Source organism: Tauraco erythrolophus, chromosome 4 (assembly GCF_009769465.1).
Source record: "Tauraco erythrolophus isolate bTauEry1 chromosome 4, bTauEry1.pri, whole genome shotgun sequence".
Lineage (NCBI taxonomy): Eukaryota > Metazoa > Chordata > Aves > Musophagiformes > Musophagidae > Tauraco > Tauraco erythrolophus.
This window is the reverse complement of record NC_141468.1, coordinates 62,815,110-62,832,487: the sequence shown is the minus strand read 5'-3', so window position 1 is coordinate 62,832,487 and position 17,378 is coordinate 62,815,110. Positions and strand designations below refer to the sequence as shown.

Sequence of the window (17,378 nt, the reverse complement as noted above, 5' to 3'; positions counted from 1 at the left end):
ACCTAGCATTTTTGGAGAATGAAAGTGATCCAAACAGTCCTTTATCCAAGTTCACACCAAAAGCATTGTGGATTTGGACTCCACCCTCTGCCCCAGACACTTCTCAGCATGAAAGAAAAGCAAATCTGTCTTTTAATAAGATGAAACTGAGTTGGATAAACATCAGATTGGAACTGCCTGGCTCTCTCTGGAGCTGTAGATTCACATCTTGACAAAATAACTCCTAGCCTTTCTTCCATTTGAAATGGATACCTTGAGCATTTTACAATTTGGGGATCTTTTGAATAAGACCTTAAAAGAATGACATGCCATCCGTTACGCACAGCCAGCAAGGATTTGTGGTGTTTCGCCACGATTGCCTGGCAAGATTGCCTTCTCCTCCCTGATCGCCTGCTACCGTGCTTGTCTGCAGGTGACCCTGCTTGAGCAGGAGGGTTGGACCAGATGACCTCCAGAGGTCCCTTCCAACCTCAGCCAGTCTGTGCTTCTGTGACTTGCACTTTCTGCTCCAAAAAGGCTTCCCCGTTACAGGGCCGAGCTGGTAAGATCGTTGAAGGTGTTTGGAGTGACATTATTTTCTCTTTCTTGTATTGTCAATGATTATACATCCATTTGATGTAAGTTCAAAGCTTCCTGAAGCCACTGAAGCTTTTCAGAGAGCAGGGGGACTGGATGACCTTGCCTTGCAGAGAGACAACTTGGGGTGAGAATGTGTTGTGGATTGCTTAAACAGGGAAACAAAATCAAGTGAAAACTGTACTTTTTTTGCCCAATTTTTTATAAAATGTATAACTTGTCCCATGAAAGATAGACCAAGGGCAATCTCCATTAGCTTGCATTAGCATTTCCCATTCAGCGCTTCCCTTGAAACACACAGGTCAAAGGAGAATGAGTATGTACATGACCTGCATCCTTCAAAGGCAGGGCAAAGTATCATTTTCCTAGAGACAGTGAGGTCTGTCCTCTGATTGTACTCTGAGGGAGTTTATTTCTCACATCCACAGAATCGACGACTGTTTTTGTGCATCTCGGAAACTGGATGCAGTTGCCACTGAAGCGAAGTTCAAGCAGGACCTGGGTTTCCGGATGCTCAACTGTGGCCGAACGGATCTGGTTAAACAAGCCATATCCTTGCTGGGGCCGGATGGGATTAACAGCATGAGTGAACAGGTAACAATACAGAAACGTAAAGAAGCAACTGTAAAATGTGAGAGTTTTGCCTGCTTATCACAGAAAATGAGCCCACATTTCAGCTAAACATAGACAGGACCGTAATTCTTTCCCTGCATTACTTTTCATTAAGTTAAAGCACTGCCATGTGAGCATCCACATTAAGTTTGGTCTTTTCAAGTTGTATTGGTTTGTTGGTACTGAGGTTAAGTCAGCATGAGGGCCAATGCATCCCCTTAAGTCTTCTTAACAGTGAACTTCATTGGCTGAAGCTGGAAGGAGATCCTGAGAAGAGCTTAGCTTTGATCTGAATACTTAAAACTGATTATTCAGTGCCGTGAACAGTGGTGCGGGGCAGGGCTTTGTGAGGTGAACATCCTTCCACTGAACACTGCCCTGAGATCTGCAATGCACATCACGTGGACCACTAAACCTCAGCAGGAAACGGTTAATCACTGGCAGTCTTTAATCGAGTCCAATTTGAATTGACCTTTCAGACATGAAAGTCTCTCTGCAATGTTACCACTCCTTTCGTCACTGGGGCAAACGTCAGCTGACTAAGGAGCCTAAATTTCCCTGAAGTTACATCTCCACGAGACTGATGGTTGTGTCTGGGGATAAACCTGCCTCTGTGGCTGCCTACTGGCAGCAGTCTGTTGGACTGTGATGCTCACACAGGTGGTTCCCCCTTCCCAGAGGGAAACAATGACCATGGATATTAACATTTCCTTTTGAAACGGAGTTCTCTGAATTTTGTGGTGCCACTGATGAAAGTGTTACTGCATGTTCCTAGAGCTGTGACATTCCCTTTGGCAAGAGGCAGGTGGCTGCCACCCCTGAGGTGGTCACTTGGGACAGGAGCAGGGTTGTAAGCTGGTTTAGGCCCTCTGAGATGAAAGCTGCTGTGGGAGTGTGGGTTATGTTGCTGCTCAGGAGCTTCAGTGTGAGTCAATGTTGTAGATCTGTTTAAGAAGAGGTTTAGAAGAGAGCAGTACTCCTCCCCCAAAAATTGTATTGGAGAGCTCATTCCAAGGTTCATACATGATACTTTTTAAAATTATTATTATTTTTAGTTACTCTGAATCTGGAAACTTTTCACAGCGTATTTCCTCTGTCCTTCAGGCTGAAACCTGGGAACATTCTGGTTTGATTTATCAAAGTACCTAATCATATGCTTAACTCTGAACAGATGCTTACATCCTATTTGAGTGAAAGTTAAGCCTGTGCTTAAATGCTTCGCTGGATCAAACATCCCACGTCTTGTGGAATCCCACATCTTGCAGGACAGAGCCCTAAGTGATACAAGGCTGAAAGAAAAAGAGCCATTTTTTATTTTGCCAAAAGCCCTTTGCATTAATTGTACATGTTGTTACCATGTTTCTCTGTGTGTGTCGAACACTAATGATGGGCTCATTAAAAACCCATTCCTCTCCCATGCAGAGAGGGGGCTGAGGATGCTGCAGAGGCAAAAGCAGCAGGGATAGCAGTGCAGGGGAGGGCAGGTTAGAAACCTCATTAACTCTTTAAAGCCCTGTACTGCAGGACATTCTGGGCCCCTTTTAGTCAGTGGTAAGTCCTTCTTCAGCTTCAGCAGGGCCAAAATAGCCCATGTGGTCCCCAGACAGACCCTTTACTCTGGGCATTGCTACAGGGTTCCTCACCATGGCTGCCCATGTGCTGTATCTTGCAGGGGAGAGCCACAGCTTGAGGCTTTCAAATTCTTTTATTCAGATCTGATTAGACAACTTGTGCTAAACACTTCATTTAATGATCAAACGACGCCACGTACAGAAATTGAAATAACTGTCGAAGGAATGTGTGTTTAATTTCAAGTCGCCATCCCGTCCCCATGTTTCAAGGCACAAACACAATTTTTTGTAATTCTCATGGTCCTGTTTGTTCCTGTAGTGTTTATTGACTGCCAAAGGAAATGTTTTGCCACTGACTGTAGCTGAAGTAGTTTCAAATTCTCTTTGCAAGTAACTTCAAGTTGCCCAAGAACTCTCCTTGCCTGGGGCGAGCTTGTTTTTTCTTACTAATGGCACGAGGCCCCACATGCCTATTCCCTTCCTCTATGCCTCCGTAAGTACGCTGCAGATTTGATCTTGTGAGATGCTCAATGTGTTTCAAGGGGGCTGTAAGTACCTTGCAGGGACAAACCTTAATTTATATTTTCTCTACAAGGGCAGCCCTTCCATACATAAGCACCCACTAGCTTTAGCCCTGCATGCAAACAGGAAAAACGGGGTCGTTGAGCAGAAACAGTGGTGCTGGGCTCTTGCTAGGAAGGGCAGTGTCATGTATCTGTGTCTGGCCATGCTGGGCACCTCCAGTTTCTCTGAAAATAATTTCACTTCGCAGCAGCGCTCAGGTTAAACAGTAAACGGGCTATCATCTGCCAGCAAATTTATCGGGGGACCTCGAGGCAGGCTATAAACATGCATCAGACGTAGCTGTGTGCTGGAATAGATTTATTGCAAAACAACTGGTGGCTGTTGATCAACACCCCCTACTGTATTTAATAAGAAGCTTTTTCTGTTATAATTTACGGTAGATTTAAGGATTTTTTCATGGTTTCATGTGGACTCATTACCACAGCCACAGTAATACTTATCTTAAGGGAAATGGTGATCAACCGCAGCAGGTACTTCAGATTAATACAAATTGCATTGTGATGGTTCTATAGTGAAGGGTCACTTAATCTACTTTTCCTCCAAACGGGGCCATGTTTTCCTAGAGCCAGCAACTTGCAACAGTGCTGTATGGCATTTCATTTAAAATTAAGTCCTTGTTTGCTAGAGAGTGCTATACAAAGCCTTTGCATTTCCAGCTCCTCACGGTATCTGTGTTGAAAAAGCTGTGCTCGAATCTAACCTATCTTAAGAGGAGCTTGGGATATTTTTAGAGGCTCTTTCAGTAATTAAAAAGCTAGACTTTATGAAACTGTGATCATAGAAAACTGAATAGAATTATTGTCTTTTTAAAATACCAGTGAAAATACGATTGCTTTGATAAAAACTTTTCTCTACTGGGACCTCAAAGACAAAGATGATCAGTTTGGTATATGAAGGTGGAGGTGAGGCTGACAAGCTTAGTTTCACTTGCCATGCTGAGGATGCCGAGGACAACATCAAAAAAAAAACCACAACAGTCAACACAAGTGACAACAAAAACGGAGATTTTACAAAAATGGTTGGCTTTTGCTAGTCTGAGGGGCATGTCTGTAACAGAGGTAATGGCTTTTTTTAAATACATGCTGTTAGTTTTGATTATATATACTGAAATAATTGTTTTAAAAAATCAAAGAGAGTTCTGTGTTAAATTTGTCAATTCCTTTGTTTTTTAACTCCAAAAAATGACTAGGGCATGACTCCACTGATGTATGCTTGTGTCAGGGGTGATGAGGCTATGGTGCAGATGCTGCTAGATGCTGGAGCAGATCTGAATGCTGAGGTGAGGACTTTTTGTTGGTTGTATCTTTGTTCTGTTATTTGTTTACATACTAAACTACCCCCTGACACTGTAGCGGAGGGAAAATGCGAAGAATTAAAAATAAAATAAATTTATCTTATCCTGGACGGCACCACTTGAATAGTGAAATCAAACTGCATTAGGTTAACATTGGGATTCACTGCACAGAAGGGGTCAAGTCATCGGACTTACCCACAGGTAATATTGATTTAGTTGTATTTGCATGCTGCAAATGAATACAGGCATTAGCAGTAACAAGGAGTAAAGTTCTAATGATATTTGAAGGACTCCCTGAATCTCAGCTAAGTTAGAATGAAGAGAGTAAAAGAAATACCCATCTGATAACCTGCCAAAGCTTGAGCACTTCTATGCATTGAGATGTTCCAGGTAAACATTCCCTGCACACAAGTGCAATGTAGGTTCCACTGTTTTGTTTTACAAAGTGCCGTAGGCTAAAAACGGGTGAATGAGGAGCTTGAAGCTTCCGGAATATAAACATCTCTTTGATGAATGCATATCACAAACTTACACAATCTGTCCACCAAACAGATTGTGGTCTGACTCTATGCAATGCAGGTATGTACATTTTTAAAGAGCCGTTTGAAAATCCGCGAAATAATTATTTGTTAATGATTCCAGTTTCAATTTGTTGAGGTCATGAGTAAATTAAGCTGTCTGCTTCACTTATCTGTGTTCCATCTGTTCTGTTTGGACTTGATCGAGCTGATAAATTGTAGTCACTGCTTTCAGCCAGACATTTTGCACTTTTAAAAAATCTAATTTAAAAGTAGAAATGGATGTCACCTGTAAGAGACTGATAGTCGTTACTATCTGATTGCTGTTTGGTGACTTATGTGAAATCAGCTGATGATTTCAGTTCCCTAAATTCAAGCACATCACCCTCAAGAGCTGGCAATAATTGAATACTTGAACCCTTGTTAGCATTCTCGATAGGCACACCAAAGACTGGAGACTCATCTACTTTAACCCTGCCTGTGGCTCAGAAGTGAGATGGCTTTATTCGGTTCCTAGGACAAGTTTTCATTAGGAGCAGTCCTCCCAATTGTTCCAGTAATCTTCCAGACTTGAACCAAATGCAAATTTAAACAGTTTTGTCTTCCTGAAACTGCTGACGTCTGAGAGAACAGCTCCAGTGAGGAATGTGAACCTCCCTGATTCATTTCTGTAGAGTGTTTGCTCTAAAATCAAATGAAAACACTTTGAGACAAGAACTGTGAATAATTATGGTGTGCAATTATAAGATGATTTGTGCACACCACAACCAACTGTGCAAATTGGGCTATTACAGAAAAAAAAAGGCAAATCAACCATGAACAAAAATAAATACTGTCAGGTGCCTGCATCATTTTCCCCCGTTCACTTTGCAAATCAGTTTTATATATATATGTGTGTTTCCAAAAGTAGCCTCAAATGCTGGGTGCCTCCCTTTTTGATTGCCCATCTTTAACAAAAATGGACTCATTTCCAGATGTGCTGAGAAGCTGCAATTTGTTCTGGAGTCAGTGGGACCTGTAGCAGCTCAGTAAATCTCAACTGAGGCCTTAAAAGCCCAGTCAAACACAGGTCTTGCAAACACCATGTCAACTGGAAAGAAGTCTAAACAAAATAAAGGAGCAAAGGAGTTAAAATGACTTAATTTTCTTTGCCGCTTGCCACAGGCTGCCCCAAACAGCAGTGGGTTCAGTGCTTGAGGAGAAGCTGGATGCGTTCACTGAACCACGACCCTGACCATCCTCACCCTCTGCTTCTCTTGCTCCCTGGCCTAAACCCCAAGGCTTGAGCTGCTTGATCCTCTTCCTTCTGAGCAAACCCCGACCCAAAGAGGCCCCGTGCCTGTGCTTAGACACCGGCACGCTTCTCCTGTTGCTCTTCAAGCTCGCTCTCTGGCAAATCTGGGCGATAACAGCCAGGTGCTGGTGCAGATCCACTCCTCTGGCAAGCTGCGGGATCTGCATGGGCTCTGCAGATTTTGCCCTCATCCCTGACCTTGGGACTGAGGGCCTGGTCATGTTCTTCTAGCAAAACGCTGCATGTGGCGCTTGGAAATGTGAGCTGCTAATGCAACCGGGCATTTAATGACTGGCCCTGCTCCCCTACGTGGGCTGAAGTACTTCAGACAAGGTAGTGAAAGCATAGCTGGCTGACGAGACAGAGAGATGATGCATCTTTTACTCTGATTTTAGTCTTCCTCTGAACATCAGTAATAAGATTTTGAATTTTAGCATCACACACCATCCGAGTGTGCAGTCTCGGATTGCAAACGTTCATTAGATTTTACCATCTCTGTGAACCTCATCAATATTAATACTCCCATCTTTAAGACAGGAGAGCTGAAGCAAAGAGTGGTTATTCATCTTCCTCAATGTCTACATTAGAGGCACCAGGCACTAAAGCATAGAAAGTGGAAGGAGCAATGTGAAAAATGCCACTTTGTTTTCTAAGGATATAGTTTGCATCTCTTTTGACAGTCACCACCCTGCTCTTTTAACTCAACTGAGACAGGAGAAGGCAGTAAAAAGGAGTTTTCTTAAAACACCTCTGAAATGCCGTGCTGTCCCATCACTTCTCAGCTGTCTCTTAAACTCTGGTGAGAGAGGAGGAGCCTGGAAGCACATCTGAGAACTCTTAGGGTAGGACTTGTGATGTGTCTTTCTGGATGGCAGTGACAAAAGTCACACTCATTTATGTGGAAAGAATTTCTTTGGGCCTGGAGCAATCCTAAGAGCCAGGGCTGTTGATACATGATCTGAAGAAGTCAGTGGGAGCAGTCCTTAGCTGTAAGCGTCCTGATCTGTCCCTGCTTCCCCAGTGTGTGCTGCTGTAACCAGCTGTGGATGTTTTTGACCTTGTGCAAAAGTATCTGGTGGACAGTGGTTTAGATGGAGCTACAGTAGTTGGTAAAAAGACTTCATTTGGTATGAACTCTATTCAAGCTGTCAAATCAGCATGAACAGTTTTAACACTGAGAAAATTTTTGCAGGAAAAAAAAAGAAGCCAATCATTTTATAAAGCACCTTTCCCAGGTTTTCTATTTCACTTACTCCCTCACATGCCTGGCTTTCAGGCAGGTTGAATTTTATTACTCTTTAAAAAAATAACTTTAATTTGTTTGTAGGTTGTCAGTACTGCTCATAAATACCCATCCGTCCACCCTGAGACCCGCCATTGGACAGCTCTGACATTTGCTGTGTTGCATGGACATATTCCTGTAGTTCAGGTATTATTGTATTTCCCTACCTGCATCTCATTCTTTTGTTTCTCCTCTTCAGTTCTAATTACATCCATCTCAAACCAGTATCATCTTGTCATACTCATATTGGTTACTTCTGCTTCTTCTAGAGTGTACTGATATATAATAGACCTATTATATAACGAATATGGTATTCAAACCTTAACCAATATGAGGTTTAAATAGGACAATTTTAAAGCAAAGTTGCACCAAAGAAAGTCTGACAACTCCTTGTGCTCCTTCCTGACCACTTGTTTTATATGTTTGTTTATTCATTCATTACGCTTTCTTACACTATAATATTCTAGCAAACACAAAACCGCTGCCACGGTGGGGGAGAGGTGGACAGCAGCCCTTGTGCTGCTGCAAAGGGGAGAAGCACTCGCTTTCCTTACACCAGCGAGGTGTTGTGTGGGATATGCTGATTCTGTGCTTTGGCATCTCAAAAGTCGAGAAGGTTTATTCTTCAAAACAGCTGTGTCTGTGAAGCACCAAACCTGTGAAGGCCTCAAGACAGAAATGGCCAAGAGAGGGCTGGAGCGCAGGCTCCATCCTACTCTATTTGGCCACTTTTGTTTTCAGCGTTGTTGTTATTTACGCGCAAAGTGTCCCCGATGGAGATCACAGCTTTTGGACTCATTGCTGCAATTGGTTCTTAAGAATTACCTTTCTTTTGGCCATGTCTTTATATAAAAGATGGAGGCAATTGAAATCCGATCCATTTTAGGGTGGTGCTGAACTTCTAGAAGGCTGTGAAGGAAGGATGCTTGTTGGGCTAATTTTCAGTACTTCCATCTTCTGCGCATTACTTCCTAACACTGACCTTACCCCATTTCCCATTCGGGAACACTGAGTTACACTTTTTTGGCTCTAAAGTTGGACACTAGTGCTCCTGGTGTCTGGCAGTGTAAAATGAGCGAAAAAAGGAATCAATTTGCCTCTATGAAAAAAATGGGCAGAATTTGCATGTCACTTGTCTCCATCGTATCTGGTTTGCAGATAACAGGAAGCATTAGACTCTCATTTGTCACTGTTCATGAACTCTGAGAACACTGATACCCCCAGTTGCTTTAAATGGTGAATTTTCTTTCTAGCTGTTGCTGGATGCTGGAGCAAAGGTAGAAGGTTCTTTGGAGCATGGAGAGGAAAACTACTCTGAAACTCCTTTACAGTTGGCAGCAGCTGCTGGTAAGGACTTTCTCGTCTCACTATAATAAATCCTTCAATCGGGATCTGTGGTTTAGGTGAGCAAATACTGGATTTTGAATGAAGTAAAAGTGCATCTCTTGACTTGCAGGAAATTTTGAACTGGTCAGTTTGCTGTTGGAGCGAGGAGCTGACCCCATGATAGGAACAATGTACAGGAACGGCATTTCCATGACTCCACAAGGTGACATGAACTCTTTCAGTCAGGCTGCTGCACATGGACACAGGTAGAGTGGGAACAAGTCTAGTGGCATCCTTCAAGTGCTTATTTTTCGCCTGGGCGTCTGGTTTGAGCAGATGGGTGAAAGTTCTGCATGAACAGTTGAACATGCCACCAACTGAGCAGAGATGTAAGGCTTTTTGCTAGCATGCGAATTTAACCAGTTGGTGGTACAAGCTGCTTTTTGATAGCTGATGAAAAGAAAAAAAAAAAAGGAAAGGGACCCTTTGTGGTGTGTTGCAATGCAATGGTTGTTAAATGGCAGCTGATGTGATGGCAGAAAGGAATGCCAAAGACTTTCCTTCTGAATTTCTTTGTGTCAGGTTTGGGGTGGATTGTGTCTGTACTGCTGCAGCCTTAATTGTCATTGAACAGAATTTCTGCATCTGTGTTTACTGTAAAGTCCTGTGTGCCTTAACGTTGTATGTAAAAAAAAAAAAAAAAAAGTAATGAAATGAGCACCTGGCATGCATGATCTTGCAACACTCAGGAGTTGACTGCAGTGTAATGGATTAGTATTGTGATCTTCACATTCCTACTTTTCTGATTGTAGCCATCCAGAGGAACATAGATACAGGTTAGAGACGGTACCTACAGTCTGTTTGCTTAGAGATGAGCTGCCAGTCTAACAACATGCTAACGGCATGCCAGGGCAGGTTCGTGCAACGCTGCAGATCTGGAGCCTGCGAGGGATCCCTGGGACGGAGAGGAGAGTTTGGTTATTGGAGTCTCGTGTCCACTGCTCCAGCCTTGCTGCCAGCCGGTGTGAGCGCCATGTGCCCAAGGAGGACCTGGGGCTCTCCTTGGCTCGGCTGCTGGCTGTGCGTGTCGCGGACCCTGGCTTTTACTTTCCTACCCATATACCGCACACGCACCCTCCCTCCTCCTTCCCTCTCTGCCCTAAATTTATTTGGGACATGACATACTCTGCTGCCAGCCCATGGTGGGGTCTGAGCAGGTGCAGGAAGGGTGTCAGAGCACAAGGGAGGTGGGATGGGGGCCACCCTGGTTTCTCTTCGCACAGCTGCAAAACCAAGAGCAACTCTGTTGAGACCGATAAGGTGCGAACCTGAGGGCACCAAGTCTCTGAGTTTGGGCTTTGCTATTTGATGGCCCAACTGGATCAGTGACTTTGCAAAGTAGTCCCAGATGTGCTTGAACCTGCCCTGACTGGCCTTGTTGAATGTCTAGCTGCTCCAGCTTTCCCAGACTGCTTTGAGTGTTAATCGAGTGGTGGTGCTTTCGGTAGCTCCAGGTAGCTCCCTTCTCAAGTGGCCTCCATGGTGGAAGTCCTGAGGCTTGCCCAGAGGCGCCTCAGCCTTCCCTGATTGTGGGAAGAAGTCTTGAGTCATGGGAGGGTCATGTTTAGCTCATGGATCTCTGTTCTCACGAGGTGCTGCCACTCGTGTGACACCTGTACGGTTCCTGTCATGACAGCAGCATCTCGCAGACGTGGCTGTGCAGATGGTGTGTCTGCTCTCAGCTGGTCCTGCCATTAATTGGAGTAATCTCCTGGATAGCTGTCCTAACTTGCCATGTCACAGCAAGTATCTTGGGCACAAAGCAAGCCAACCCACTGACTCCGTTCTCCCACCCTCTCTTTCCCTCTCTCTGTTGTGCTGTGATTGACAGGAATGTCTTTCGTAAGCTGCTTGCTCAGCCAGAGAAGGAGAAGAGTGATATTCTGTCACTGGAGGAGATCCTGGCCGAGGGGACAGACTTGCCCGACTCAGCAGCAGCTCCACTCTGCGCCAGCCGCAACAGCAAGGCCAAGCTGAAAGCCCTGAAGGAGGCCATGTACCACAGCGCCGAGCACGGCTACGTGGATGTGACCATTGACATACGGAGCATAGGTCAGTCCTGGCACCCCTTCTTCTCTCCCTCTGGGGAGGGACCACTGTAAGAAACATGTCTCTCTTGATGGGCTGTTGTTTAAACCAACCACAGTTGCATCTTCCTCAGTTCCTGTGGAAGAAGAAGGTGATGGGAGATCTTGCAGGTTCCCAGCCCGTTTTGTCTCCACAGCATACCCCAGTCGGGGACCATTGACACTTTTCTGCAGGACAGAGTGGTTTCCACCAGCAGCCATCTTCACCTCTGCTTGGCAGAGCGTTAGCTAAGGCTCTGAGGCAGTGTTCAGCTCCCAGAGGCCACCTCCAACAGCTCCTCTTTTGCACTCCACCATTAAAACATCTTTCTTTTCTGAGATTTGTGAGCCTCGCAGAGCAGGAGCAGGGAACTGGCTTCTTGGTGAGCTAACTGTGCCGATGTAGGGCTTGAACATCATACCAGACTGCTGGGAAGTCGCTCCTGCCTGTAGAGAGAGTAGTTGGGCAGCATGGAGTGGAGTCGGTCTGGACTCTAACCTGCGTTCAGAGAGACCCAGGTGCCCGGCATGCCTCTGTCAGGTGCACCATCCCAGCCCTGGAGACATCCAGCATGAGTCAGGGCATGCAGTGGTCACCAGGCTCACCAGGCGAGCTAAGCAGGCAAAGCACCAAGCGATGCGGGAGAGGAGACCGATGGGCCTGTTCTCCAGGTGCTGCACATTTGCTGAAGAAGAAGGAAAAACCTTTTGTAGCCAAGTGCCGGGCTTGCGTTTCCTCCTACTCTGTTCTGCAAGAGCAGAAACTAGGTCGTCTCCAGCCTAGAGCCTGCCGAGGTACATTAGCTCTGTGTGCTTTCTCGCTCAGTGCATGGAAGCAGTTCCCTTTAAGTTCCTGGAGAGTGGTTCTGCCACAACAAACCACTTGAAAAGGCTGATCTGCTTAACTTGCCCAGTGCTGCTCAGGGAAAGTAGTAATGATCAGGAGAGGATGTGGGGTAGCGCTTAAAGAAAGTTTTAATCTGAAGACCACCAGTTTGATTCCAGGTGGGTAGTGACCAAAATAATTTTTTTTACCATTTAATGGCTCTCCAGGGCCGCATTCAAACAAATGAGCTAGCGTAAATCTAGTTTCCAAAAGGCTTTTGCATCACAGAGCACCACAGCAATTACCACAAATTGGCAGTCTCAACAGAGAAGCTGAAGGCTAGATGAGCAGAGAGACCACAGTCTTCTCTTAGCACTTGGAGGAGAGCCTCTATGCATTAGGTCTGGGATGTCCTGCTAACCACCAGCTTTCTCAATCAGAGATAAATAGGAATTTGATTTCTAGGGTTATTTGGCAGTTTTTGCTTAAAATCTTAAGATGAACGTAACTAAAGGTGAAAAAGCAGAAGGGCACATCCTTCTCTGAAGCTGGGAGTGAGCTCTGTCCTCCGTCCATAGGTGTTCCCTGGACACTGCATACATGGCTGGAGTCCTTGCGTACATCCTTCCAGCAGCACCGACGACCCCTGATCCAGTGCCTGCTAAAGGAATTCAAGTCCATTCAGGAAGAAGAGTACACAGAGGAGCTCATCACACAAGGGTTGCCTCTGATGTTTGAGATACTGAAAGCCAGCAAGGTAGGATAAATTATGCGTTTTAAAGAAATCAGCCTCCTTCCCATCCCGCAAGACCGAAAGCTTGAAACATTATTTTTGCCTAGCTGTCCCAAAGCTTGTTTAGACTGTACAGGATTATTATTATTATTTGGATTTTGTATCTCAAGTCTTTTTCACTGTGAAAGCATGGGTTAAAAACACACAAGCTAATCACATCTCCTGCTAGAACAGCTTAAATCTGATGCTAACAATAAGCTGGAGAGACAACAGAAGCTGATGCATGGTGGTGAAATTAAAGTCAAAAGGGTCACTGCAGTACAGCAAGAGATGTTGATAACCAAACCAACTCAAAAAGTAACTTTACCCAGCTTGTTTTACAGGACTGTACAACAAAGCTAATATTCATGTTTGCTTTGGATTTCTTTAACCTCTCACATGACTTTCTCTTCCCTTCATGTGGGATTTGGACTCAAACTTCTGGGGAGACTGGTTTCTACAAGCACACAACAGGATAATTTTTTGTAAATCTTCTATGTGAGTGTTTGTACTTGCAGCCTCCCAGATTTATTCTTTCAACTGACATTTTCTTAGCCAGACAAATCAGACTAACAAAACCTTTTGAGGGAGGTACAACTGGATATGCAAGTATAATAGCAAAGGGGATGATCATGAGGCAGGCAGGGAGGGGAAAATGTCTTACCTAGTGAAGGCTGGATACTTGCTTTTAAAACTCGTTACTACCAACAGTCTTTTCTCTACTGGTCCCCTTGACAGTCAGTTACTCCCAAGGAACGCCCAGTCAACTTTACTTTTACCAGAAAATCATTTTAGTGATGAAAAGCATCAAAAGGATTTGATAGCTTTCTTTTTCTCATGCACCACAATACATGTTGGTCTTCTAATTGTTTAATTGGGAAATAAGTAACATTTCTCACCTGACTCTATGTGTAATGGCAAGGAGCAAATAGTTTTTAGCACTTGCAGCAATAACCTAAATAATGTGAAAAGGGAACAGGAGGTTCTGGTGCTCAATACTACAAGGTTCCAGACTTAGTGCAGCTAGGGAAAGCCTACATGGATTTATTTCTTGTATCCTGCTGCAAAAGAGGGCTTGGACTAGAATCCCAAGCGAATCCTGAACATTTGTTCCAGCAATTGTTCTGATTTTTGCTCCCACGAGCCTTTCCTTTGGGATTAGTTTGTATTCTATGGGTATTTATGGAGAATATTTGAGATAGCTTTTAGGAAATCATTCCAAATCCTAGGATTTGTAGATTACTTGTTCTGGACTCACTTGGGTTAATGTGTGTTCATCCAGAAACTACCAGCAAGGTGCTGTTTGGTTTGAAAGCTGATATGAAACTAATCGTATTGAAAACTTAACGGAGATTAAGTTTAGGCCTTGTAATCTAGGATGCGAGGTGGCTTTAATTGCCCTTCTCCTGGGTGGCTGAAGCCAAAGCCAATGATCATCATTAGAATAAGTTGTTTACATAGGATTATACCTTTGGGACATGGTAGACTGAGTCTTCCAGAGTCTCTTGTAGGAGACACAGAAACAAATAAGACTGCTGCCTTCTGCTTTGGGTTCACTTAAAACCTTAAATGTGGAGCAGTGAAACAACTGAAATACCATGAAAAACCCTGCACGACGAACGATGAAGTCTGTGCTGATCTTTATTCCTGCCTCTGGGCCTAGGGGAGCTGCAGCTGCCTGTCTTCACTCTTCATGAGCATGCATATTCACGAACACACACACACATACACTGCTTCATATTCCTAGAAAAGTAATGAATCATTCTGAGACACTTGTAAGGGTTTACAAATTGTCTGCAAATGGCATGAGTTATTGCAGCGGTCTCATCTAAACGGCCTTTCACAAAGCTCTCCCAGACAGAAATGAGGACTGACTCTATGCAACCCTTTGGAAGGAATCAAAATTAATTCAATTGTAGGAGAATGAGCCAATAAAAGTTTTCCCTGGTCACTCTGTAGAAGGCAGCCAAGGAAAGCTGAGATTCAAAGGATCTTCTGTTCCCCTTCCCTGGAAGGGCTAAGAGCAGAGGGTGTTCTTTATATACACCCACAGAATGGAAGTCTCCTTCAAGATGTGCAGAAGGGCCATAACTGTGGTTCGTATCCTTCTCTTTGGACAGCAAATTGCAAACCTCTGCATCTCGTAGAGCTGTGGGGAGCGGAGTTTGATTTGCTCGCACAGACATCCTTTTCCCTGTGGGCTGGGAACTTCGAGAGAGATTACAGCTCTTGCTAAACAGCACAGCCTGGCCCAGTACATTTCCTTAATGAGTTTTTCAGGGCAAAAAGAATACAATAAGCAACTAGGAAGCACAGAGCCACTTAGCATTTCTTGGCTGATGTAAAACAAGGTGTGCCATTTGCTGCATATTGTGATGCTCAGTATATTTTAATTGCATGGCAACTTGCACCTAATAGAAATGGCATTTTGCATTCCTATAAATAGTTCCAACTATCCCATAATCTCAGAACAATTTACAAATATTAATGAGTTGAGACGTGAAAGAAGGTCTCGTCCTCCCTTTTACGAACAGGGAAACTGAGGTAATTAAACAGGCAGATTTTCAGCGCCTTGTAGAGCGACACTCTTGGCCTCAGAAGCTGTGACAACCTAGATAAGACAGAGAGCAATTTGTAATATGAGTGATTTGGCCAGAGAGACTCTCCAAAAGTCACACAGAAACATGGGGCAGGTCTCAGAGTAGGAAGCAGCCTTCTGCCCCCACCTTCTGTTCTGCGCTGTCGGACAAAATGTTCTTGCATGTTCCCAGGCGAGATACTACAAAATGGAAAAGATTAAAGAAAAAAATAACCAACACCTACAAGAACATCATAAGATATAAGGAATCCCTTTTGTCTCATAGATGTTTTTTTAAATGCCTGTTCCTAGAGAGTCCAGATGTCAGGGTTTATGTGGGAGCCCTACCACCAGCCAGAACTGATGCTGGTGTCCTGCAGGGTGGCACTCCATTTCCATTTATGTGCTGGGAAGCTGACAATAGAAATAAGAATAAAATTTGCAGAAGTCCTGATGCTGGAATGCAGAACGGCAACAAAAATTGGCAAATCAGGCAAAACTGACTGAGCTGAAGTCCCTAGTTTTATTGCCTCTCTTCAAGCTGTGAAATAAGCGGGGAAGAACAGTGAATAGATTGCACATTGGCTCTTTGCTGCTGCACCAAAGCCCTGGAGGAAGACTTCCAAAAGCACAAATGAAGGTTCGATACTCAGCTCCTGGTGGCTTCCAGTGGGACAGAGCGCTTTCATTTCCTTTCATGCCTTTAAATGTCTTTATCAGCTGCACAATTGAGAATTGGATGGAGAGCAGAGAAGTGGCAGTATTTCCATGCTGGCAAGGCAGAGCCTGCAAAAACAGGCAGAGAATTGCTCTGCACTCGCTCCCCCCGTGGTTCCTCCTGTCGTGCAGTGAGCTTGGGTCATTACCAAACCAAGGACCAGAGATGATGTACTCCAGAGAAAGCAGCATCAGTGGGAAGGACACAGAGAGCTCAAGGCATTTTTCTTAAGAGCAAGCAAAACTCAAACTGGGAAAGCTATGACACTAAAAATGTCTTATGACATGGTGGTGGATTTGGGCCACCAGATGAAGAGGAAAGGCGCTGCCATTTCGGGATGGATTGGATCTCTTTATGGACAAGCACGTAAACATAGGGTGCTAGAAGTGGTTTGGACATGGCTGCGTGAGAGAGAAGCCGGGGAGACACTTCTAGGAGCGAGTAGCCCTGAGCTAAACTTTAGTCGCTGCGTAGAGCAGAGTTGAGTCTCTCAAAGCTAAGCTGACACTGGAGATCTTGTTACAGAAGAAAGATAGGAAGATACAGCCGAATTTCTCCTTGTTGGAATCTGTGTTGTGCTCTTTGTGGCCTGGGGAAACCCCTAGACTTCTCACTGGAAGCTCTCCTTTGCCTAAGCTTGACTCTGAGCTGTATTGCCCTCCTGCCCCATGTTGGAGGACCATATCTGCCTCAAGAGTGGATGTGCTTGAGGGCTAGCCAAGGCTTGAAGCTGCATGGAGGCTGCACCCAGATCTGCAGGCTTGTAGTGCCCGAGGTGGGGCTTGCAGGTCAGCTCTTCCATTTCTGCAGGGAGGTTCCCTTGAGGATAACGTGCTGAACGTGCGGGATGCTTCTTTGTCTACTAAAATCCTGGAGCTGTTTCAGTTTGATCTTGACATTTCTACAACCTGAAAAGAGAAAGACTCAAAACCACAACCTTGGAAGACAAACACATCTGGCCTCTGGAGGAGGCTGGTTTTAGATTTCCACTCCGGAGCTCAGCAGGAGCTTGAATTGTCGTTAAAATCACCCAGCTCCATCCATGCAGAGGAGCCAGAACCACTGCCGGTAGTACGAGGTTATGAGCCAGTTTCATCCACTGCTTTTTCTACGTATAGCAATTTAGATCAGATTGTCCTTGGCCTATTTTTTTCAGAAAAAATACAATCTTTTAATTCCAAATAATCTCTCTTACGACTTTCTGCTTTTGCCTCCATAGCGTGGGCGAGGAGCTGCTACTTGCCATTACTTTGGATCCTTTGTGGGCACACATCGCTGAAGTGCATGTGTTAGTCCACAT

At 44.6% G+C, this 17,378-nt stretch overlaps 1 protein-coding gene across 4 annotated transcripts in view; it reads left to right on the top strand.

Annotated features, from left to right (window-relative positions):
- Nucleotides 1-17,378, top strand: part of ABTB3 (ankyrin repeat and BTB domain containing 3) — a 177,788-nt gene that overhangs the window by 141,885 nt on the left and 18,525 nt on the right. For 3 of the 4 annotated variants that reach the window (XM_086610271.1, XM_086610269.1, XM_086610268.1), the window contains 7 exons: nt 1,005-1,170; nt 4,534-4,623; nt 7,778-7,879; nt 8,986-9,079; nt 9,189-9,324; nt 10,950-11,170; nt 12,589-12,767. In XM_086610271.1, the coding sequence (XP_086466397.1) occupies nt 1,005-1,170; nt 4,534-4,623; nt 7,778-7,879; nt 8,986-9,079; nt 9,189-9,324; nt 10,950-11,170; nt 12,589-12,767 (988 nt within the window). Of the gene's footprint in view, nt 1-1,004; nt 1,171-4,533; nt 4,624-7,777; nt 7,880-8,985; nt 9,080-9,188; nt 9,325-9,870; nt 9,895-10,949; nt 11,171-12,588; nt 12,768-17,378 lie in introns of all 4 variants that reach the window. The other variant, XM_086610270.1, reaches the window with a different exon arrangement.